Genomic DNA, 25,591 nt, shown 5'->3' on the forward strand with positions numbered 1-25,591 from the left:
CTTCTCAAGAACTACTAAACTGAGAGTCAGCTCAAACCTAGTCTCAATCTGTACTTTTTGAAATTTAGCTACACATACTAAAGCATTGTGAATCTCAGTCACCAGTCCGAGTTTGGGCAGTGTCTACATCAGGCAGCTGGTCTCATTCCTTGATCCTGCACTAAGCATTGCTGCTGTCTCAGTAATATTAGGATTTTTTTTTCCTCTTTTCAACCTAAACAGCAAAAAAACCATTCTCTGCATGACAGACTACTCAGGAGAGGTAGTACTTATCTACTATCAATAAGAAGAATAAATTAGGTTTAAGAGCCATATTAAGAAAAAATTTACAACTTAAAGATATGATATCCAAACATTAGTTCTCTGATGTAAGTGGATATGTGAAGATCCCATCATATTATCCCCCATAACATGACTGACAATCTTCAGATCTGGGATGAAGACAAGTTCTGAAGAACGGTTGTCTTTAGCCATGATTCCTCAGATGTTCGAACTTCCAGTTCAGGGAAGAACACAGATATCATCACCTCAGAGCCTCAACCATATTTGATTTATGTGGGTGCATTCTATGGGAAAATTCTACCCTCATGGTAACAGGCAATGTCATTAAAGATTTAAATGCACCTGAGATGCTAGATGCCAGTCAAACATTCATTGTGCCTTGAAATGAAGTTTAATTAATCCCGGAACAGGCTTTGAGCTTCCTCTCATTCTTCTCTAAAGGTCCCCATATGCACAGATGTCAACTTTGTTTCACTTTGTTTACACAGTTTAACTACTTTTGAGATAACTGCAAGCTGTCTATGGCTGTGTCCTTGTATCCCAGTATCAAGACTGTTTGTCCATCTTACCTTTCCCAAGTGCAGGTTTATCCATCTGGTAAAGGTCCTCTTCTGTACATTTTCGCGTTCGACTAGAAATATCAGAAACAAAAAACAGCACTTAATTTTCCAGAAGAGGGAAAACTGGTAGTAAATTCAGAAACTGTTGCACAAAAGATTTAGAATTCATGAGAACTAGGTGAATAAAACAAATATATTCTAAATCAGGAAATACCCCGTTTCAGTGTTTTATTAGATTTCTTTGCCCAGACGCGAACTATACATTTGCAGATGTATTTTAAAGACAGGAGGAAGGCATTTTTTTAGTTTTGCAATCTTCAGTGTTCAGCTTCTGAGAGGTGAACATTTATGTGCTGTGCACAACTCTCCAGTGTTGTCACCACCCTCTGAGCAGGCAGCTTGACCCTTCTATGTCAGTTTATAGGATTATTACTCTGACACCCTCATGCAAATTGGGCTGGCGTGGATTCCAATGCATACACAAGGAAACAGGACCAACACAACATTTTTGTCTTGATTCTTAAGAGTGGAAAAGCCTCATGAAATTCCATCTTCCAAGTCTCCTAACTAGTGCATTTAGAATCAAAATTCCAGGCCCCCAGACTGAAGAATAATTTTATTTATATTGCAATAATAGGAGTTGTTCCTCGCCAGAAGTGCTGTGCACTGGGTGCTGTATAAACAGTTTTTTGGGCCAGCTGAAGAGTTTTTAATCCCATCTGCCATTTCCTGAACCCATTTCCATAGTGAACTATGGCAAGAGTGTAAGGAGAATCATATTACTGACCAGCTTTCATTTACCTTCTAATATAAAAAAGTAAACCATATATTTAATATAAATGAAGTAGACTGTCAAAATAATATTTCACTTTAAAGACAATTATTCTCAAGAGGTTCTCAAGTTTCACTTGAATTAAGGAAATCTGGCAATTTATGAACAAAACCCATTAAAACTAGTTATATGCTAGTATTTCAATTTACTCATAGAGCATATCAAATATATTTTAAAACCATTTTGTGTTTCTTCAGCCCTACAAAAACAACTAACCTATCTACTGGGAAATCACATTCTGAAAAAGTCTGGGTTGCTTTTATTGGTCAGACTGATTACAGGCCAAGCAGTAGCTTCTGTAAATCAAATTTTAATATTGTTCTTTTTGATCATTTTAACCAAAGGGTCAGCAGCCTCTAATCATATGTATAACTGTTTTCCTTATTTTGATGCATTGGAACAGAGCTTTTCAGCATGAAGTGTATCTGTCACTGATGTCCATTCAGGCCTTTTAAGTAGTCTTATTCCATAAAACCTGATTTTTTCCAAGATTGGTTAAAAATGTCATTACCCTTTAAGTGCTTTAGAAAACATAGAAAATGCCAAAATAATTATTGCTGTTGGCTTTTCTTTTAAAATGTCTTAGAAGAATGTGCAAAGATTTGAAACAGCTCTCTACAAATGAAACTGTAAATTATATTAGGACTCCAGAGTATCTGTAAAACACCCACAGCATTTACCACCTACAAATCCCAAAGTACAATAAACTGAGAGATGTGTCACATATTTCTTGGGCTTTGCTTTCTTCAGCACCTCAGCTTCAGAACTGGGTTTCCATGCACTCACTCCCACAGCCACGGCTGAGCAGCACAAGTGCTGTGTGTCACCCAGGGTGTAACTTCAACAATCGAGCTGTTAAAATTAACCTTTGACAGTGGGTGGAGGTTAAGCCAGAATTGTTCCCCGATATACTTTTTCTGTTCAAATACAGGTACTGGTGCAAAGGGGAAGGTAGAACAGGCAGAGGAGCTAGCAGCAGGCGACAGGGCCACCTATTAAACTTGTCTGAAATGCTGAGGAATGCTTGGATGGGCACCAGTGCCAGGCTTCAGAAAAGAAAATGGAGACCTTATCAAATGGACTGGATATACACATTTCCAATGTCAACCAAAATCAAAGAGGAAACACAGAAAGGTTCACAGAAGCAAATACAGTGTTTTCTGGTATCATCAGAGGCTTGGTTTCTTGTCATATTTTTCACCAGTCACTTTGGCAATCTTCACTTTCAGTGTAAATAAGGATGCAAAGGAGAGCTGTGTTTATTTACAGATCACCCATAAAACTGAGCACACACTGCCTCCTAATTTTGCTGCAGAAATTCTGCCATGATGCAAATCAGGACTTGCACATATGCCTCAAAGGATGGCTGAGCCAAGCTGGTATTACTGCTTCGGGAAGCTCACACACCAAACATTAAAAAAAAGGCACATTCAGGAAAGCATTTGCATACAGACAGGTTTCTGAGATGAATTTGTCTCTATGGGAAACAGCTTCTTTCCAGGAAGAGTGATGACCCCAGAATGGGCACTATTTGATTCTGTAAAATTCTAAAGCAACAGTAACTGGAAGGGGAAGAGGAAAGGAGAGGAAATGTGTTTATAAAATCCCTAAGGCATGCAAACCCCTAATGCAGTCCATATGCTCGATGGCAGAATTAATGGGAAAAGTTCAGCACGGGTATTTACTGATGTGTGCCTTTAACTGCTCCTCTGCTTTGGACCCCCCAGTTTCAGTACAGCCCCTCTTCTCCACAATCTTTTCATTTAAGATGATTGTAGAGACTCTATAAACTTTATACAGTTTCTATAAATTAAATCAAATCTTTTTTTCTCCTTCACACCTAATATTATATAAAAGTGAAGAAAATCATTCCAGTCCAAAGTTCCTATACTTACATACATAGTTTACTAAAACTGCACTGTATTTACTGGGCAGCTAGAGAGCAATAACACTATTATAAAATAATAATTACACCCACCATATGGCTGGCCTGAACACAAATCCTACACTGGAAAAGACGGATGCCTGCTGTGAGGCTTGAATTGAAAGATGTCATGCTGGAAGGTAGTAAAAAGTCAGGAATTGCCTTTTTGATTCAGCTCAGCTCAGACCCTGATATAAGAGAAAAATTATAGAGACAAATTCTGACCACTCACAGAAGCTGGGTCTTCCACATTCTTCCAGTAAGCCCAGCTACATCCTGCTTTCACAGGAGGGTGTAAGAGGCAGAGTGTTTGTATCAAAGTGCATGGGTAGGGCACTGAGAGGCATTAATGGAAATAATTTGAGGGAAAGAAGCCACTGGAGAAGGAAAAGCTGCAGGATTGTTAGGGTTTGGTATACCCTGTTGTATAACCCACATAGTTCTCTGCCCCACAACTGTGTCCTAGAGGACAGCAGAATTTAGCAGGATTTGGCTCAGCCCCAGTAACACCACCCTAGTTAGTATTCAATATTCACAAAGGTATACTGCTTTGTAAAATCTTACGGCAAAGGCAACTAATTCCTCAAAGAGTAAAACGAAGCTAGTTCAAAAACCACTTGGGCAAAATTCAAGGTTAAGCTGCTAATGCACAAGGGAGTTCAGCTGCTTTCCTGTGTGGCACTATTTCCTTCCCCATCAGCCTAGAAATTCCTCCGGCATTTGCTAATGCCATTTCTCCCCCTCCCAAATCTCCTCAAAGGTCACTACTGTTTGCATCACCTGCAGGAAGCCGATCCCTAAGAGCCTCTATGTTCAACAGCAAATTGGAGATAGCAAATATTGATTTGCTTCTAAATACTATTTATTCTGTTGTTGTAGAACCAGTTATGAATAATCCTCTGAGGCACACCACCACAGGGCTGGGCACTTCAAGGAACTATGAAACATGGAAGCTGATTTGAGTAGAACTCTTGTCAGTGTGTAATTACATAGCTTCAGGAAACTGCTTGATTTGCATGTATGGATATTACTCCCAAAGCAAAGCAGGTCACTTAAATTTGCTTCCAAACCTACTAGCATTTAATCTAGGATATCATCATCAAATGACATTAAAACCCTCATAACAGGCCAAGCTGGCTTGTAGATCCACTTACAGTTTACCTTCCGGACACCTTGCCAAGTTCCACTTTTATAAAAAGTACAAAATCCAGCTTCCTTCTTCTACCACAAGCTCAGCCTCTACAGATACACTCACTATGAACAAGAAGCAAGTCTTCAAGATAGAAATGCTGGTGCTGGCCATCTAACTGTGACAGAGGATGCTTAAACCACCCTTGGTTTCAGAGGCAATAACTTGCCAAGATAATCGCCCCATATTCACTTCCTAAGTACCAGCGGCCACCACAGAACCAGTTCATAATGTGCATGGCTCTGGATGTACACCGGCATTTGCCAAAGTCTTTGATCTGGAGAAAATGACACTTCTTATTACACAAGAAAAATATATGGAAAAATGTATGATAATTAAATACTGCAGCCTAACTCCAAAGTGGAACGTGGCTCAGACACCCTAAGTCTTGGGAAATGCAAATTCCTCTCCTTCTGCCTTCCTTACCTCCAAGCCCCCATTCATAGAGTTAAGCAATCAATCAGTCTCTAATGAACACACATTGAACAATCCACTTTTGAACTCCAGGCCACTAAATAAAATGAGAACTGGATTTTCAACTGGGCTTCATGGTGTTCCTGCACCATGATGCAGCTTAGGTATTTCTGATTACTAGGCATCATACTAACAAATCTGAATGCTCCTTTCTCTGCAAACAGTATTCACAAAGGAAGCCAGACTGACATCCTAGAAAATAGATTTTACCTAAAATTGCTCATTTGAGATGATGATAGATGCAAGTAATTGCCTACGGGCAAATAAAGACCACGCCATTAGTTAGAGCACGTGGTCAGGCACTAGATCCAGGATGTTGACAACAGATACCGGATACTGACAACCCTAAGGAAGTACGGATCCTTGTCTGGGAGACCTTCTACCGTTCAAATACAATATGTGGGACAAAGTCCAGGTGCATGGCCCAAGGACAGAGCACATGCAAGCAACGCATCTGACATGGAGAGGATGGTTAAAGGTGTACTGTAACAAAAGTAAAAGGGAGGTGAGCAAGGGAGACTGGGTGTGGGGGTAGCAACTGACAGCAAAAGAACTGGAGAGTTTAAGATGAAATGTGTAAAGCAGGGCAGGGGAAAGTGCAATTAAATGTTGCACTTTTGATTCATCTCCACACAGTTACATTAAACACATTGAACTATGAATGCTTAGAGACATAATTTCTATTATATGTTTTCACAAGAGGATGGAAAAGTAGCTCACAACATTCCTCTTTTGTATATGGTGCAGTCCAGCATCATTGCTCTGTGAGCACTCAGTACTTTCACATAAAAATCTCAATACTTTAAGGGTGTGAATTTTAAAGGCATAATCAAAATATAAGGAATAACTTTAGCCAAACTGCCCACAAAATTAATTTTATAAGCTTATGAATTCCTGTGAATTCTATATTTTCCTTGTGCGTAAGAAACCCCCAAACAGCTTAGAAGATTAATATAAATTTTCTGTTTGATCTATACAGGGGTTGAAGGCTTTGTTGTGTACCATATGCCAATTTGATGTAATCTGGAGCACATGAAATATTAAATCTTAAAACCCTGGTTTTCTAAAGGAAACATTAACTACACTATATAACATGAGTCCGATCTCAAGTTACCTCTTATGAACAGGGCCTCTAAGCCCTCCAGATGAAGTTGTTAAGTTAATTGTTTGTTGAAACTGACCCATTTATTAGGGTCCTTATTAAATTTCTATGGCAGGTGTTGAAAGCCTGAGGCTTTTTCATTCCATCAAAGTTGCAGAGTCCAAGTCTTACTGGTTCAAAATTCTTTAAAACTCAGGTTGGTGCTGTAGAACATAAACATTGTAAGATTTCAAGCATTACATTTTCATTAGCTGCAGCTAAACAGGTTCCTTTTGGAGTTCAGTGTCTTGTTATAGCAAAATATTTACTGCTGCAATTGGTATATTAAGATTACATACACCAGACAAATATTACAGGATGAATATGAGATTTCTAAGAAACTCTTAGTACTTCAATCCTCATAATGTCTGAGACAGATGTTTCTCTTACCAAAGAATTAGATGAATTTACTTGTAAATTCTATTTGGCTTTGGAAGAGAAATCCTACATAAAATATTACTATTAAAGCTGATCAAAATAGCTTCCAATAAGAGGGATTTATATTTTCCCTTGAAAACTAATTTAGTAGTAGCAGATGGTAAAGATGCCCCTCCATGTACCCTTCAATTACAAAGCAAACATCTTTGTTCGCATGACTCTCTATATACATGGGAAATGTTATTGAACAGAATAACAAAATTTCTCATTTACATACCAGGAATGTCATGAAACAAAATCTGACAAGGTTAAAAAAGAGAAATACAGTTCTGTTCTGAACACTGAATGAAACAGACATCAGTATTTACTGTGAAAATTACTGGACCCAAATAAAGTATTAATTAGGTTAAATTCAATGGGTTTGAAATTGATCTGAAAAGTGACGTAAGTGTTGATGCAGCAAGGGATTAACAAGCTGTGCAGAGCACCTCTTGTGGTTTATTACACACTGCTCAAGGACCATAATACCTCCCCTTCTGTGCAGGAAAAGAAACAGGATTTGCTGTTACCAGCAATTGCCACTGGGAGAAATGCAACAACAACCAATAATGTTGTGGTTCAAGAGTTGTTCCTCGCCCAGAGTTAATGATGTTCCAGTGATGTTTGCTGCACTAATACTGGCTTCTCCAAATGGTTCATCTCCTGGGACTGCTGAAGTTTCTTGAAGGAATTGAGGCCTCCAGCTCTGCAGTGAGTAAAATATCCCACCCCTGTCATTGCTGGCATATTGAACTCTGCTTTAAAGCACAATGTTTAACTTCAATTTCAACCTCTTGCACCTTTTCTACCTACTTGAGTATATCCAGTCAGATTCTCTACACTTGCTCAAAAATAAAATCAGGAGCACCCTTCTGAAACTAACAAAATCATTTTGCCATGCTCAGCCAGGTACCAGTTAGCCCTATCTTCTTATCAGAGAAATGGCTCTTGAATAAAGTTCACATTGACATGGTTTTACTAGCGCAGACCTTTCCCTCCTACGTGGAGAAGTAGGTCCCACAGCCAGTATTTATGTATCACTTCTAAGTGATCCATGGCAAGATCTCCATTCTCATCCTGTGGCATCTAAAATGAAAAATACATCATTCTCCAGAAACCATCCTAAATCCAGATATAAGGGCTAGTCGCAGAGTACAGTCCATTCCATCTCCACTTCACATTTACCTTTATCTGTTATAGAAAGCTTAAACTGTGAAGCATTCCTTATTCTTCATATTTTTTCCTTTCTAGAGAGAAAAAAAATCCTTTTGGCTGGTTAACTTTGTTGAGACATCAAAATCTGAAATGCAGTAAGATATTCTGCTATACATCAGATTTGACAACAGTGCTAAAGCCTGAATAATTTGAGATGAGCAAAGAAGCCAAACCAAACCCACATTATGTGTCAGGGTTATTTCTTGACATTCAGAATCAGATGAGAACTAGCACGTGCCCAGAGTCCCACTGTTTCCTATATTTGTCAGTTAATGCTAACAGGTTGGTGTTTAACTGTATTTTTATGCATTTGAAACCATTGTAATTAAATGTGCAAAAAGAATGTAGAAAACGCAGGTGAAGGGGACTGGCAACATGTCCACTTTCCACTGAAGAATCTCAGGCAGTTTCCTGAGCTTCTTTAGACAAATTAGTCCTTAACATAAAATTTGAACTCTCGCTATTATTAACCAGGATCTTTAAAGCATCACAGGATGGTACAGAAAGGCTGAGAAGACAACTGCTAGAGGCATATAATCTTCTTTGGAATTTACCTGTGGGAAACTTAAAAGACAGTAGTTTCATTTTCTAAAATCAGGTAAGGAAAGACAACCACAAACGTGTCACAGAACTACCTTGCAAAAGCCCTGAAATCAAAGAATTGTTTGTTGGAGTGCCAGTGGCTTCTGGATTTCTCTTTTCTGCTTCCCCCACTGTCCTCAAACAACTCAAGATTACTCAGCCAGTACATTATCTAAACCAGGGAATGCTTACAAAGCCTTCAGGACACCACAGCACTAGAAGAGGTTCAGAACTAAAACTTATTTGTATGTGTGCAGTACTGCAAGAGCAGTAATAAAAGCTTGAAAGAGTAACCCAGTGCAGGGACCACCAAAACCTACTGGTGTGCTCAAGGAATGGAGTGGGCTTGGATGAGTATGCAGAATTCAGAGCCACACTCCCTTCTGCCTCTCTGCCACATATTCATCCTTTAAATGTCCTTTATCAAAAGCAGTAAGCAGCACAGAAGAATCAGAGTGAGGAGCATGGTATTCAGGTGAATATTAGAAACATTCATTAGATACATGAAACTCCTAAGAGCAAAAGACTGACAGATTTACAGAGATAAATATTAACTAGAGAAAAATCATCTGGCTTTGGAGGAATAAGCAGATGCTTTGTTCATTGTGGGCCAGACACGTGATCTGAAGTAGAGGGTACAAGACTCTTTTGGAGGGACAGACAGGAACACAGAAACCAAAAACAATGTAAGAGGCAGGAGATACACTTTACAGGGTGCTGTACTGCAGTACGAGGCAACCACCATTCAAAACAGGGTGAAGACACACTGTAGGCTGCCAAAGTTAGATTAAAATGGATAAAAAGCTGAACTACAGTAGAAATCCTTTTTAAGATGCATTTTAAAAAATGCAAGAGCCTAGCAGTGACCAATACATACTCCTGAGGAGTTCCCATTTGACTTAAATGACCTGTTGGGAGGTATTCTAGGAGGCTTCAAGAGAGCTACTCCTGCTTTTCTAGAAAGGGTGGCTGCCACAGAAGTTACAGGCAGACTAAGGATGGCAAAATTCTGAGTGTTCAGCAAGTCAATCATGCAGTCTCCCTCACAAGCCCACAAGCCTGGCCCCTCTAGCACCAACGCAGGCTTTGTGGGCAGCACAGCGGAAAGTCTGGTCCCCTCTGCACCCCGGAGAGCACTGCTTTAAGTGGCACAGGGAATTGTGAGCTGCAGCTCCTGGGTACTATTCTGGGTGCTGCTATCCAGCTACCAAAAGTGAGCAGAGAAATTATTTTTCTGAAATCAGTAGCAGTCTTTCGTTTGCTCCAGCAAGCTCTAAGGCCAGGTTCTAATGTATGAACATAGTTCAGAAATAGTATTGGCACAGCTTACCAATTATTCAAAACTAGAAGGTATCACACAGAATCTTGCACTGGCTTTGGATTAAGTAACATTCAGAATCCCAGCTTTTCCTCAGACTCCCAGAATGTGGAAATGCAGCCCTGAAGTGACTGACTGATGCTCTTGATGGAGCTCCACATTTTTAGCTATATGCCTGAAGGCAGGTTTGAACAAATCTGCCAGGATGAAAACCCAAGGAAGAGCAATGTGTGCATGAGCTCTCTTGTTCTGAGGATCCAGCAGTAAAATAGTACCATTTTATGCCATTAAACCAATGTCATCATAAGCCACAGCACAGTGAGCTGTAGACACTTCATGCATCTTCAACACTGACACTGACATGCCTCCTCACTTTTCTATTAAATGGTTCACCTGTAGCTTCCAGGACAGCCACCAGCTCTCTAGCTTGGTATTTTTTGCAAGTGTTTTCCAAATTTCAAATGAGAACATGGCAGGAACCATGAAAATTCACACTCTGTCCTTCACAGCTGACATGGAACATCCACTCAGAAGGAAAGGCAAACATAAAAGAATTTGGATTTAAGTGCCAAGCAAATATTTGTGTTGTTTACGGACATTTCCAAAGACAAAATTTACCAGAGAGACATTCCTCATGTACAGTATTACCCACAGCAAGACAACCTTTTTTCAAGCAAAAACCCTGTTATTTCCCTGTTAGAGAAATAACTATGCTTTGTGTTTGCACTGTACCTTCAACCTCATCAGCTCTGTCATCCTCCTTATCAGACTTTTCCATCCCTGGGGACAAGACATAGCAGTGTCTTCTGTTACAAAGAAGCAAATGGGGGCAGCAAGAACTTCAGGGACCAATTATCATGCAAGCAACAAGCCCTTCCTTTAATACAATCTGCAGTGCCCACATGGCATATCACATCTTTCCAAAACCCAAGTTCAAAATTTAAAAAAAAAAAAAAAAAAGCTCATAAACATGTATTTTGTTGCTTTGAACTGTGTCCAGCATGCATAACAATCTCTCCTGAGATGTGTTTAAGAAATACACTTCAAAACAGGACATAATTTATTTGCTGTATTAGCTCGTACTCAGAAGAAGTTAATCTGATATTCCAGAGAAAGCTGAACCTTCCAATATATGTCATAGTCCTTAGCAAGAGGAATAAAGGTTTTTTGGCATGAGAGGGAGGGCCAGCACAAGGGAGGGTGTCAAGCCACATTTTGGCAGCAGAGCTGGCCTGTACAGCTCTGTTCAGCAGCTTTGGCCCAAGAGCACTTACATACACACACAATATCGCATGAGCTCAAGTCTTGCTCCCCACATTGCACTGCCTTGCACCTCTCACCCCAAGCCCTAACAACAGGATTCTGGTTAGTGCATGTTCCTCCTGGATTTTTTATCCATTTGCCATATCAAATCAGGAATGTTGTGCAATGGGAGTAATGCAGAGCATGAGGGCTGACAGCATTCCTGCTGCTGTAGGAGTGCTCTAATCAGTCAGCTTCTGTTCTGCCTCTTTTTCCTCTCTCTGACAGGCACAATTTCAGCCCAGAGGAATGTTGGTATGTGTAGGATATGGTTAATAGGTGATACCTCCACCTTCTTTAGGCCTCCAGATGCCTTTAGAGCTGGAACATGCATGCTCTCCAACAGGAAAAAATCAGTACCTTAGCCTCCCTTTTTCTACAACCATAGGAAATGAGATGGATGGATGGATGGATGGATGGATGGATGGATGGATGGATGGATGGATGGATGGATGGATGGATGGATGGATGGAAGAGAACACCACTGCTGTCAGGATTACTCACTCCAGTTCCTTATGGCAATGCATAAGGAGCTGGACAATCCAGTAAAACAGGAAAGGACACCAAAAGCATAAGGAAGGCTGCGCTGCACACAGACCCTGATGCCTGAACACCTTGTCCCCAACACTGAGATCAGGTGAGCTCGTACAAACACGGCCACTGGCACTGTGGGTGAAGGGGATGACAAAATCTCCCCACTCAGGTCCTGTCTATGCTCAGACCTAGAGATTTCAAAGCTGTTTTAAGACTGTTTGTATATGACCTGTACAAGATTCTTTTATAAGAAGCCCAGGTATCTCACAGAGCTATGTTAGAGCCAGGACAGAGCCATTCTACCTTTGCATGGTGCTTTCAGCTGAGAAGCTTTTGCAAATGGTCATGGTCCAGTGCAGCAATCAGTGCCTTGCCCAGCTCATGCCATCCAGCAACTGCTTAGTTTCGAGAGTCTGGTTTTCAGCTGAGAAGCTTTCCTCTTGTGAGGAATTTCTACTCTTTACAGCTGTATGAAATGACTTAAAACAAATTAAACATTTCAGAAATGAGATATGACTCATGGATTTTGAGAGCCAGAGTTCACATATCCCCATTGTGTGTCATTTTGAGATCATGGAAAGACATTATTAAGTATTCCAAGGACTCTGGCAGGCTTAAAGTGTGCATGGCAATGCACATCAAAGCACCATCAAAGCACTTGCAGCATCCATAGTACAAGCAAAGCCAGACCAGAGAATTGAGTAATCATGACTAAAACATGACCATACAGTCAGCTCCCCTCAGGATCAGAAACACAATGAAATCTTCTTAGAGAAAAAAAAAAAAATCAGGACTGCAACAACCTGATTGCAGCCTCTTGCATGGCAACAGGGAAACACCAGGTCTTTAAGCAAAAGATGCTACTTTGAAACTGAGGTATTATTAAAAAATATAAAATTACTCTCAATGCAAAACAGCATTTGGACTCTGCTACAAAATATTGCTAAGAAGGTCATGGATACCAGAATACGACCTATATCAAAAAATCCTATGTAAAGTATGTCAAGGAGAAGGTTCAGAATCTTAAATGCCTGTGGGAATTCCTTTAAGGCCCTGGGTAAATTTTCATGCTCTGTGCTTCTCATCTGCAACAGTGCAATCATTCACACTTTGAAGCCAACTTGAAATTGAACCCACAAACACTAACTGCAAAGCGAAGCCTTAATGTTTAGAAAATAAAGAATTACTAAGATGACTTTCATGATTCATCTATCCAACAATACCAAAACTGCTGATCAATAACATCATTTGCACAGCCAAGGAAGGAATGCCAACAGGACTTGATACAACAGTGTGCCTCTCTTGTGCTAGCTTTACTTGTACCTGAATATTGGCACTGATGCAGTAAAGTGTTAAAGACAGAAACACCTTTTACCTACTAACCCTGGAAGTTACTGATACTGGAGGTAACAGAGGAGAAAATGTTACAACTAAGCTTCATCAGCAGGCCATTCTTCCTTTGCTCACCAACATGACATTCATAAGAAAGTCACCAGAAGAGTAAGGACAGGAATTTTGTTTTAGTGTAACTTCACAGAGACTTTTAATGGCTACTCTTTAGTTTATTTTTTCCATTAATAATTATGACTGCAATTTAGCTGTACGAATGGCTTTGAAAATATACCTTCTCCATTTCAATTTATTTCTACAGCTGCAGAATTACATTGTTTAACTTTTCTTTCTTAAGTGGATTTCCTTTGGCTTTGACTCCCATTTAATAAAGTGATGAGTTTACTGAAAACAGCCTTTGCAGTTTCAGTGGATTAATAGGGTAAAGCCTAACTTGATTGAAAAATAACTTTGCTCCATCTTGCTTTACTGCCAGTCAGCTCACACTATTGCCTACAGCTGCGTCTGGCTGACAGACCAGTAATTTCACTTTTTGTTTGTTTTCAAATGGTCAGCAACAGCAGCACCAAAAACACAAACACTCTACATTTTTTGTGGTGTGTGCAGAGTAGGTGGGAATCCTCTAAGTGGAGACACATTGTCAGAATAGGGCTTTGCTGTTCTGCTGGAGATCAGCAGCTGATAAAAGCAAAGAAAGCACGTATGGACCAAAGACAGCAATATAATTACTTACAATTCCATGCCAGATGAAACACGTGGGTGGCAATTAAGTACAAAAAGCTTGTCAGAAATCCCTAAGCACATAATTTAATCAGGATTTGATGCTATGACACCACAACATGCTGCACACCTCCTTAAGGTCTGCAGAGCCTTCATTCCTCACTCATCTCACTGCATCCTGCAGCATTCTGGACACAGCTCTGCCCCACAAAGGCTCTTCCCTGGCAGCACCCACACCCCAAGACAGGCATCAGGATTTAGCTTTTGTCTTCTAAAACAAACAGATTTAATCTGTGGATCATTTCATTTTAAATAAAAGAATAAATAACAGTGCCTCTGTTCTTACAACATCAAAAAGGTTTAATTTTATAGCTTTTTTTGGTAGGATGGTCACATTAAACCTCACACGTGTAAGCAAAGAAAGACACTTTGATATTAACAGATGAGAAGAATGGACCATGGGTCATTCAAATTCCAAGGACAAATCTTGTCTGCCTCTCCTACCTTGGCCAGAAAATTAAAATTGGAGATAACTGATGACTTTTACAAATTCCAGTATTGGCTCATATGTATCTGCTGGAAAAACAATAATCAATTGATTTACTTCTATGACCACTAAACGTAAGATTTTAAAGCTTAATTATCTAAATCCTTCCACTTAGACACTTTCAGACAACTCTCTCCGTCAAAAAAAAAATTATAAAGATATAATCAGGTATAGAAGTACAATTATATAGCAAAGGACATATCTTTGTCACAGACAATATGAAGGGAAATAAAAACTTTGAGTTTATGAACAGATTAAAATTTACAAAATAATGACAAAAAGTACTTAGAAAGTTCATAGCATTTACAATTTCAACAGAGATCTCCTTGCATAAAGAACATAAACTTTTTGTTTTGCCAAGTGAGATACAGCAGTCTTCTAGAGAACTTTGCTAGTAAGGAAGCTGCCAAGGGGTTAAGGGATGAAATCATCTGATTTCAGAAGAAATTGCCAGGCAAAGGAAAAACTTTCTGCTGGTATAAACTGACCCTTTTCCTCTGGATTTTTAGACACTTATAAAATTGATCCATGCAATTTCAGGGTGAACCACAAGCAATTATCACTATACTGATTTTACAAACAAGTTACATTTGATTGATTTGTCTGATGTCATATAAGAAGCCAAGTTACATCTTGAAACTTGCTCTTTTAAATCACACTTTGCATGGTATGCAAGGATATGCTTAGAAAGCAATGATTTGATTTGAGTTGCTATGCAAGAGATGGATCTTTGAAATGCAGCTTGTGTGGGCCCTTTTCTTAATGAAATCCACTGAGATACTGAACTCCACAGTTAAAATAGGTTTTACCATACAGGTTTGAAGCAAATGAATTTGGAGCAGAATGTACTTGCTATAAAAAGTAAGGGGAAAAAAAAGTCTTCAAACTTAACATTTGTCCCAAGAGTCACATAAAATTTCATATCTCAGGGTTGTCTTCCAGGGAAACTAATGTTTCCCTGGAAACATGTTTCTAAATACAGTTGCTCCACTCATATCTTGTACTAACAGTTTGTTCTTAAAGTACAGAGATGGGCTAATCAATGCTGAGTTAGGATCCCTCAAACTTGCCCACCAGTCAAATCCCACAATTTCTCAGGATTCACCTATTTTTAATAACATAACAACATTATGTAACAAACCTAACCTATGGTTCAAGTTACTTCCAAAAGTCAATGCATGCAAGTCCTCATCTCATACTTTAGCAGTAGCCCTAAAACCTTTTTAACCTCTGGCATAAAAATAGAGATGCACTGTTAATTGCACCTCAAGCCTGAGACAGCTGGTGCTCAGCCAGGTACCAGAGGCATTCCAGGAAAGGGACTGTATCCTGACTGTCATCATATATGACATATCCATGACTATCATGCCTGGCACACTGGAGCACCAAACACTGCTAGAAGTGACATCCAGAGATGTTCCAGTTAAGCCAGGATGAATTACATATTTTGAGTGGAGGAAATTTTTGAAGTCACCGTGGTGTGTAGTTTCAGGAAGAGGAAATCTGTGAAGTCACCATGGTGTGTGGCTTCCCTCCTTACCCAGGCCCTAATGTAAGCATTAGTCTGTTTCCTCATGGATAAAGCATAAATGCTGGTGAATATTTCACTTTGAGAGTGCAAGAAGAAGGAGCTGCATTTTCCAGCACTCCTTCTGGTTACCCTGCATTGAACTTCTTGCCAATATCCACCTACAACTAGTGCTGGTCCTGGCATGTTTCCTAACAAGATCTCCAAGCTGCAGTGGGTTTGGCAGAGTGTAATTGCTGTCTTGTGTCTCTGCCTAGGAAGAGCTGGCTCTGAACAAAAGTCGATGGGTGATACCAGCCTTTGCCCTGTCATCTTTATGCTTTACCAGAACAGAGGTGCTGGAACATGTCATGCTAATTTTTTGTGACTACTTACCTGGCAGATGGATACTTTTGGTGACAAACAATTATTTTATCTTTTGATACAAGAGTGGTGGCAAGAGTAAGATTATTTGATCTGAAGAAACAAAGACTTAGGATTTGACAGATTATTTTTTTCTCTTTGCGTGAAGTGTCTCATGAGTGGCACTGAGAGACTAATTCGCTGTCTTTCCTAGCGAAAGAGCTAAGGAACATCAAATGAAAACACCAGGGCACAAGTTTAAAACCAACACTAAGGGAATTGTCTCTTGACACAGTTGCACTATGTCAAGAGCCTTTCAGTCAATTTTACTGGTAAAAACTAACACACCTTGTTAAAGTCAACTCTTTTAACAAATTACTTTATTAATTTAAAATGAACTAATCTATTTATAAATCAGCTGGCCTTGCTAAACTAGCTGTCTGTTAATAAAACAGCCATGAAAAATTTCTGAAGCTTATGTCTTAGACAGTGTAGCTATCACAGAGCCCATGGGTGGGAGACAAGTATTGTCATCCCAAGCTGGACACACAGAAAAACCCCTACAGTAAGCATAAGAACCAAAGTAAATAAATAGGTCTCCTGTCACACCCTGAAGGCTGCCACCTCCCAGTGCTTGCCAAGGAAAGCACATTCCAGATACGGGGCCCTTCCTGACTGCCACAATTACTCCCAGAAACAGATCTAATCCATCAGTCTCTAGATCTCTATGGGAAATCAAAAGCCAGAGAAAAAAGTCAGGAAAGTAGCACAAAATTATTCTCAGGTCACCACAGAGAATATTTTTAAAACAAAAACAGTCTGTTCAATGTGGACTAGAAGCAAAGAAAAGTTACTTCTTCTTACCCTCATAATGAGCACTATTTCACTGACGCCAACATTCTCTGGAGATTTATTTCTCCATCCCCTTGCAGATCTGTTTATCTTAGCATGACCCCTAACTCCTGGAGATCAGAAAATGACATTTCTGCCTGCTTTGCCTAGGGCTGTCCCTGCTTTCCCTTGGGCTGACTAGGTTGTATGAACACCTCTCTTCTTTCCCATCCTTCATCAGGAGAGCTTTTTGTAGTGAAGCAGGTTTGCTGAGCAGCTAGGGATACAGAAAATGCTACTATTAAGGGTTTTCCTAACAATGCAACTGCTTGACAGACAAGCTCACCATTGTATTTACTTGCTTTAAAAAGGAAACACTACAATATCAACTGAGTGTTTCTAAAGAAACCTGTTGCTTCCAGGCACGTCAGCATCTACTGTCCAATGTTCTTGCCTTTGGCCTGTAAGAGCATCCTGGCAGTTTTGGAATAAGCTCTGGTCAGAGAAGTCAGTCAGAGACAAAAAGAAAGAATTTTAAGCAAAGAATTTGATAAATTCTGTGGGTGTGGTGATATATGAGAATGCACCTTCAATTCAAAGCATATCATTGCTGCCTCTGTTCTCTTTTCTGAGATGGAAAAAAAGAGAAGTTTCTTAGCTGGCATTTTTTCCAGGAATTGCACCTGGAGCAAAAGAGAATACCACAGTTATCATAAAGGACTCTGTGTTCTTACTGAGGAAGCAGCTCAGTCCCCAAGCACTGCCACTGCTCATGACCTATGCACATGGTGCATATCCAAGCACTTTTCCCACAGAGCCACCTGTGCTGCACTCTCAAGGACACATTCCCTTCAGTCTATCTGCCACCCCTTGCAGTTCCTGGGCAGGAACTTCTCACACTGCAGTCCTTAAACCTCAAATGTTCTGTACTGGTCTAGCCACAATCAGCAGTTTCTTATGGCTTGGAGACTTTGTATTCACTTCAGACGTAAGAGGTGAGAAGATAGAATTGGTTTGCATTAAGGAATGCTATGAGCAAGCCAATTTTGGAGAAGACCTTTCTTTCAAAAGTTTATAGTTTCCCAAGTTGCAACATGGATCAATGAGAAGCTGATGGCCAATTATAGCACACCTAAATTTTTACCTTTAGTTTGGAAGCAGCAACTCATGCTTTACCTTTACATGCCCTTCTAGTTCTTGATTGAAATTGTACAAAAATGTCCCTGAAACCACGTTACACTGTCTGCAGCTGTCTATACTGAAGAGGTTCGCAGGTGTTCGAACTAGCTCTGCACACCAATATGCTCATTCTGGGTGAATGCTCATTCCAGTGAAACCCTCTGCCGTGAATGGAGTTGGTGGTGTGAGTAGTATCAGATATCAGTCCTTGGAAATGGATCATTTTTGTCCAATACTCTGGTGCCTTAGAGAAAAAAGGGATTTCCTTCCTCATTACAGGCCCGGTGAAGCCTAATTCAAACCCACATGTCCTCTGGGTGCCCGTTTGCAGATGCACATCCTTGTGCTCCACACGGCTCCTGTCAGCGTCCCACATCACAGTCCCAGATCTGTACCTTCCTGCCAATTCTTCTCAAAGCTGCAGAGGTGTTCACAGCTAGCCCAGTTCTGTCGAGATGATCCCCATTTGCTGGATCACCTGTGCAGCCACAGCCACGGCAGGAGCTCCCGGGGCGCAGCAGCAAAGCGGCTCCCAGAGCGGCAATGCCGTGGCTGGAGCACCAGCCTGCCCGGCACCCCAGAGCCTGCAGGCACCAGGGCTGCCCCACGGCACTTCTGGGGCATGGGGGGAACTGCTTCCTCCTCCTTTGCCCCAACCTGCAAGGAGGAGTTTTACTCCATACTTCGCGTGCCACCATCTAACATACGCACCCCGGATAAGATGCTACTTTTTCTGTCTTCATTAATCTTTTTGAGTTCCTTTAATTGCAGCCTGGAAGCTTTTTCCTGACTAGTGGCTGGCATTATTTTATCCTTTCCCCAAAGAGTTCATCTGCCTTTGCAATTTACAGGCATTTCTCTAGGGCTGAATTTCAATTTTTCTTGGGATATGGAGTCATGTGTTCCACAGATTATCCCACCACCATCCATCCTCCTTCTGCTTCTTGAGTCAAGTCAGAAAAAAAAACCAATATGCATACTTCTCTCTCCCCAAAAAGTACATTCTATCCCATTAAAAATTGATGCAGCATGTACTTCAAACAGCAGAAATAAATCCTGCAGATTCACCAGCTTGTTATTCTTTCCCCCATGTTACCACTATACAAAAACACTAAGCGAGGTTTCTAATTTTTTTTTTTCCTATGGTCCTCTCCGCACTCAGGTTCTGTACCTTTTCCATATGCAAGCAAGAATTATTTGCCAAGGAGCCCCTTATTCCAGGTTATTTCTTCTGGATGTACAGCCCTTCTAGTTATTGTTACTTTTCTTTCCTGTTCTACTCTTTACTTGTTAAATTACTTGATTCTATTACACATATCAAGTACCAGAAAATATAATGTTTCAGAAAAGACCAGAAAAAGCTGGTATCAGAAACAACTCAGCTAATTCCAAGACCAGCTTGTCTTGTGTATCACTACATGCACACAGACTCTTGTGGGGCTCTCCAAATTCCTCCCTCTGTAACCCAGGTTTCTTCCTCAAATTTGAATGCAAATTGCTCCATGCTGCTTTTCAGCAGTTCTTGTTTCCTCATAAACATGCTACATCTCTGTCTCTTCTCTAGGTTTGATAATTTGACCTTCAGTAGGAACATTTTGAGGAGCAAGGGAAAAATGTAGGTGTAAATCACAGGCACTTTCATTTTTACTTCATGCATATGAAAGGCAGATGGAAAACCAAGTACAGCAGACCAATATTGTAAATAATTCAGGGACATGAAAGGTTCCTCTACAGAAGCATCATTATGTTTTAAACTGCTTTCAGCTTAAATGTTTTCAACAATTAAGAAACAGCTGCGCAGGCCACTTCCTTTTAAAAGCGTCATTCCCATCAATAAGCACAGTGTTGTTCAGCTGGCTAAATGCTATTTGTTAGGATTTCCAAAAGGACCACTGACTCCTGTTGTATAATTTGGGTACGACTCCTTAATAAGATTCAGCAGCAGCTCAGAGCTTGTGGGAAGTGTGCAAGTGTGATACATCAAAAAGAACCATGCAACTGCAGTGTGATAGAAAATAACACTTTCCATGCCAAAAGGATTCTGGGTGAAAGAAAGGAAGGAAGAAATAAAAGGAAGGATTTATGCACCTTATTAAGTAAATATCAGTCTGTAGATTTTATCTTTGGAGTAATGTCAACATCTCAGATATTTTTGTAGCTCCAAAGATGACTATCCAATTCAATTCACTGAAGCATTAAGCTTCTGTAAGTTTTGGTTAAAGTTACACTGAGCTGACAATTGTTTTTTGAAAATGAAAGTGTACTGAGTTTTACTGAATCATAATCCATCATATCTGTTGATTTTCTTAAACTAGTTCATTCTCTCTGCCTATCAGAATGAACTTTTTTATTACAAACCTCCAAATATAATACTGTTACGTGCAAAATATCCTTAAACTGTGTATAAGTTTAGGATATAAGACCTGCAGCTACACCTGCAGAGAGACACCTGAGGCTGCTCTCCTGTCACAGAAGCAGGAAAATGACAGGGAGGTGCCACAGGGAGACTGGTGGTGCTCACAGGAAAGAACAGATATCCTGGTGTACCTCTGGAGCTGAAAGCATTATTTGAAGCTTTCAGGTCCCCTGCATGTTAGGAGCCCAAGCAATATACCTGTTGCCTAGCAAACCATTGAAATTACTCACTGGGTATTTCTTTGGTAAGCTGCCAGTGTTTTCTGGATGTTTATTTAATTTTTTTAAATGGGATGACTTTCATCACCTTCTATTCCTTTGTCAGTTTCGTTTTTATGCTGCATTCTGAAACAGCTGAAGTACTTGCTTAAAGCTTTCAGAAAAATGCACTCCTACCCTTTCAAAAAATGTCATTTTTAAACATTATTGATGTTCCAAGACTCGTGACAAGAAACACAATTAAAGCCACCGTGATTTTCCCCATATGTGTTCAATTTCTCTATTTCCCACCATAGCTTGGATCCCAAGGGTAGGTTATGCAATTTTCCCAGAAAATCATTCAAAAAGATACTTTTAATACTGGGTTGAGGCTGTTTTCCCTAGCCAACAGTTTGCCTCCTAAAACCTTTGCAAAGCAAAGTAAATTTTTAGTTCATTTTCATTATCTTCAGAGACAAACATAATAACTTAATAACATAAGCAGCAAAGAACAACACTGTAGTTCAACAGTACAGTAAATCCGTCCTAAAGCTTGTTGGAACCAATTTTTTTAAAGCCCACATCATACAAAATGCTGAACTAATACAATCTTAACCTAGCAGCTTTATTGTGTAAAAAAGTTGGAAGTTAACTCAGTATCTCAAAGTTTTGGATCACATCAGTTATAGTCTAGTGTTCTGCAGCCAGCAGGTCAGTGCAGAGATGTCAAACTCTTCATTGCACATTCTGGCAAGTGCAGCTGAGAAGTAAATGTGAGCCCATGTGTGATCTCAGTTACCTTCACATTGTTTTACTGTACGGTAACAACATATAATCAATATTAACAGCAATGGGCTAGGTAGTGTTAAAATAACTCCTGGTTTTAATGAGCTGGGGCAGTAGGATGCACTTCCCTCATGAGTTAGGTTGTCACCCATCAGCCTGTGCATTGCATCCCGGCACCCACCGAAAGGAGGGAAACACTTCATGACAAGTTTGCTCTTGGCTCAGCTTGTATTTTAGCATAGCCAGTCGCAATCCAACCCAGGAGGAGCCTCAGACCTCCTTTTACACCCACTGAGAGGACCTGAATGCACAGCAAGAGCAGATTCTGCCTGTCTCATTTTACCTTCAATTCCTTCCCCATGAGGGTCTGGAAGCAAACTAAAGCCCTTATGCCTAGAAATAGGGTGGCTGTGGAATGCCTGGATCAGAGCTTATTTCCAAGAGAAGGGATATTCTCATAGTCTTCAAAAGCAAAAAAAAAGTTTTGTTTGCTACTTTTAATGTGACTGTTGTATTTGAATATGTTTCTAACTCAATCATGTTATAAATGCAAAGGCAGATTTGGGTTAAATAAAAACAATTTATTATAAAACAATTTTTATAAAAAAATAAACAATGAGGGAAAACCACAATAAAACAAACAGCGCAGCGCTGGGTGGACAGGGGTCTATACTCAAAGGTATAGGTGTTCCCAAATCCACGCAGGAGGGTAGACTGTCCGGGGTTTTTATAGGGATTTTTAGCCTTGAGGCCAAATTCCAGGCAGGCACCATTCATCAACAGTCCTTGATTGTCGTATGAATTGATTTCTTGGCATTGGAGAATAGAGTCGAATGGACGTCCGGACCGAGTCTCCTCATATGTAAAGAAATTTTGAGTGGCTCTTGTGGTTCAGGCCATCCGGATGGGATGGCTGGATCCGGGTTGGAGCCGATGGATATTTCGGCTGGATTTTTCCTTTTGTTTACTTGATGGCTTCCCCCAACGGTAGCCCGCAAGGCGAGTGTTCGGTCCGGTGATGAATATCTCGTCGGTGCCTCTCTCCGTTTTGGCTTGATGTTTCGTGTCCTGCCTATTCTTCCCCGTTGATGGTCACCGAGCCTGTCCTTGTCAGTTTGAGGAGTTTTTTTTTTTTTCCCTGTCAGCTTGATGGGCCGTTGTCCTGTCTATTCTTTTGTTGATGGGCGCCGGCTAGGATCGTTATCCTTTGAGTGGGAATTCGTGGCTAGATCTGGGAAGGGCTTGTGTGTGTCATACTGTACTTTATATTTTATTTTGTTATTGTTATATACATTTATTTAGATTTTTACGAATTTTTACAAGTTCATTTCTCACAGTCCCCCGCCTAATAATTCATTACATTAAAAATTCGTGTTATTTCATCTAATTCTGCAGGGGAGGACTATAATTTTTTTACTCACATTCATCTTTTTCTCAGTCTGTTAACGAATTCTCACTATATGCTTGTGCCAGGTTATATTTATTTTCAAACTTCTTTAAGGCTTTAATCACATTTTCGTTTTCTTTTTCCTCTTCTAATTTCATTAGTTTAGAGAGAGGAGTAGGTCTCCCTTGCGCTTTCTCAGGATCAATTGGAAGTGTGGCAATCTGCATTCCTTGCACAACAGAGTGAATTAGTCTGATGAAGCAAGGAATTAAGCAGGGAAGGAAAATGATTCTGGCAACTGAACAAGTGATGAAAAATACTAGCTTCTTCCACCAAGCCCCTTGCCCGAATATCTGGTCCACCAGGAGGCTTGTAGGATTGAATTCCATTTTTGGACTGGTACATGAGCTACCTTTTTAATTTCAGCAGCCAATCTTTTTATTGTTTCTCTGTAATCGTCTATTTCTATACAACACTCGGATTCGTTGTATCTGCCACACACTCCTCCCTCCTCGGTTAGCAAATAATCGAGAGCTAGTCTGTTTTGGTACACAAAAGCTCTCATTTGTGAATGTTGTTTGGCTAGGAGTTCTAGGGCTTCTGAAGTGTGGTTGGAAACTATCTCTACCACCGCTTGCAACTTGATAAGTCTGTTGAGGAGATAAATGGGGGTTCTGTAACCCCAGCTGCCATCATTTGCCTAAGTAGCGGCCCGTAATATTGAATGATCCTTTTGGCATGTCCATTCTTCTTCGTTCTACTTCTGGTTGCCTCCCGCTATTGGTAGTTTCCGTTTTAATTCCTTCCTTTGTCTGTTTAATGTCTCAAAGAGAGGGGCTCAATGATTTACTCTCTGTTTTAGGTAGAGTAAAGAAAAAGGACCGAATTATTCCAAGTGTGCAGGATCCTTTCTATTTTCTGGGTAGCTCGCTGTATGCTTTTTCCACATATCTAATATATACTATTAGGAGCTTTTTAACCCTTGTTCAACTTTGCCGGATCATCTCAATATTCCTTCAATCCTATTAGCTCATGGAAGGGATTGGCCCCAGAGTTTTTGTACCAGTAAAGTTCAATTATTTCCATCCATTCACAGTTATTCCCCCGGGAGCGACTCCAATAGCCCGCGGGTGGTTCAGGTTGCCAAGTTTTTGTTTTTGCTTTCCGAATTCACCGTGAGTGTGCTTACACACGGGGTATAGCCTACTAAATCAGTGAATTCTTTTCCTTCTGGTCTTTGTTTTGTTTTTGATATTTTAGAGCTTTCTCATTTTTAGAAGTTACTCTGGGGTTAGTCCCTCTCCCTTCCAAGGCCATCTTTCAGCTGTTTTTTAAACGCCACAGATCTAACAGTTAGATAGACCTAATTCTGTGGCTATTTCTTGCATTAGATCTATGAAAAGATTCTGGTTGGGGTTTGGCAACCCCCAATTGCTGTATTGTTTTTCTAATTGCTCATAATGTTCACTAAGAGAGTTAAGCCTCTCCTGTTCTAGTTTCTTTTTCTGAGCTTCTGCTTCTTGCCTCTTTAACTCTAGGGTTAATTGTTTTATTTTGTTTTCAGGGTCTACCCCTTCCTCATCCCTGGAGAAGCAGAATACTTGGTTGAATTGCAAACATACCCGGTCATCACTACTTTTTAACAAATCAAGGATTATCGGTTCATTATTAAAAAAAAGCCTTTTTTTCATGTTTTAAATTTTTACTTTCCCAATATACTTTCCCTCCCATGGTACACATTTTTAAATTCGCTTTATTGTAACATAAAGGGTTAACCGCATAATATGCCAAAAAGGTGGATTGTCTTTTCCCCCCCTATCTAGACTGTTTTGTTACATTGACTGCAGATTGGAATTGGGGAATCATTTCCACTTCTCTCTTATACCTGAAATGGGAATTTTCAGTTTTTCTTTTCATAGGAGTTTTAGACTGCCCGTTCTTAAGCCTTGCCCCTGAGTGGTAACACTGGACTTTCCCCTTTAATTCACAAAGATTATACTGAGTGCTGTTAGACAAACAACGTTCCGGAGGACAGTAGTTAACTATTCGTCTGGTATCTGTGGCAGTCTGACACTGCTCACACTTCCCCAGGAGACGCTCCCCCGGAGGTACCTCGGGAATTATTCTCTCGGCTAAGCACACGGCTAGACTCAGGAACATCAGGATTCCCCACCGGTGTATCCCTCTGCCTTGCCCTTCGCCCGTATAAAAATATACGGCGGGGATTACCATCTTCCCGGCAGCAGGGATATTCTTCAGGGGCCCTTGTAGTTCTTATGGTGTATCTCCTTTTAAAGGTAGCCCACCGAGACGACTTAATCGTGTCTGTCCTGCACGGTACTTTTACTGTCTTTCGGCACTCAATTTCCAAAGCCTCTGCCTTGGAGTCTAGTTTCCCTCTTATCCCCTTTTGAAAAAGTAGGAACCACTCAGGAGAGTCGAGTTCCAACAATCTCGCCCTGGTGGCAAGTATTAAGAAACGGCTAGTCAGCTCCTGTTCTTTAGTCAGACAATTGGTACACAGTCTCTTAGGTTTGT

At 40.3% G+C, this 25,591-nt stretch overlaps 1 protein-coding gene across 1 annotated transcript in view; it reads right to left on the reverse strand.

The window, feature by feature from the left end:
- The window catches only part of CLMN (calmin), an 83,236-nt gene that overhangs the window by 24,733 nt on the left and 32,912 nt on the right, over positions 1 to 25,591 (reverse strand). The window contains exon 2 of the mRNA XM_005520387.3: positions 852 to 913. Within this exon, the coding sequence (XP_005520444.1) occupies positions 852 to 913 (62 nt within the window). The remainder of the gene's footprint in view (positions 1 to 851; positions 914 to 25,591) is intronic.

The sequence above is a fragment of the Pseudopodoces humilis genome, chromosome 7 (genome assembly GCF_049639895.1).
Source record: "Pseudopodoces humilis isolate 2021_Gansu_Grassland_sample_001 chromosome 7, ASM4963989v1, whole genome shotgun sequence".
Lineage (NCBI taxonomy): Eukaryota > Metazoa > Chordata > Aves > Passeriformes > Paridae > Pseudopodoces > Pseudopodoces humilis.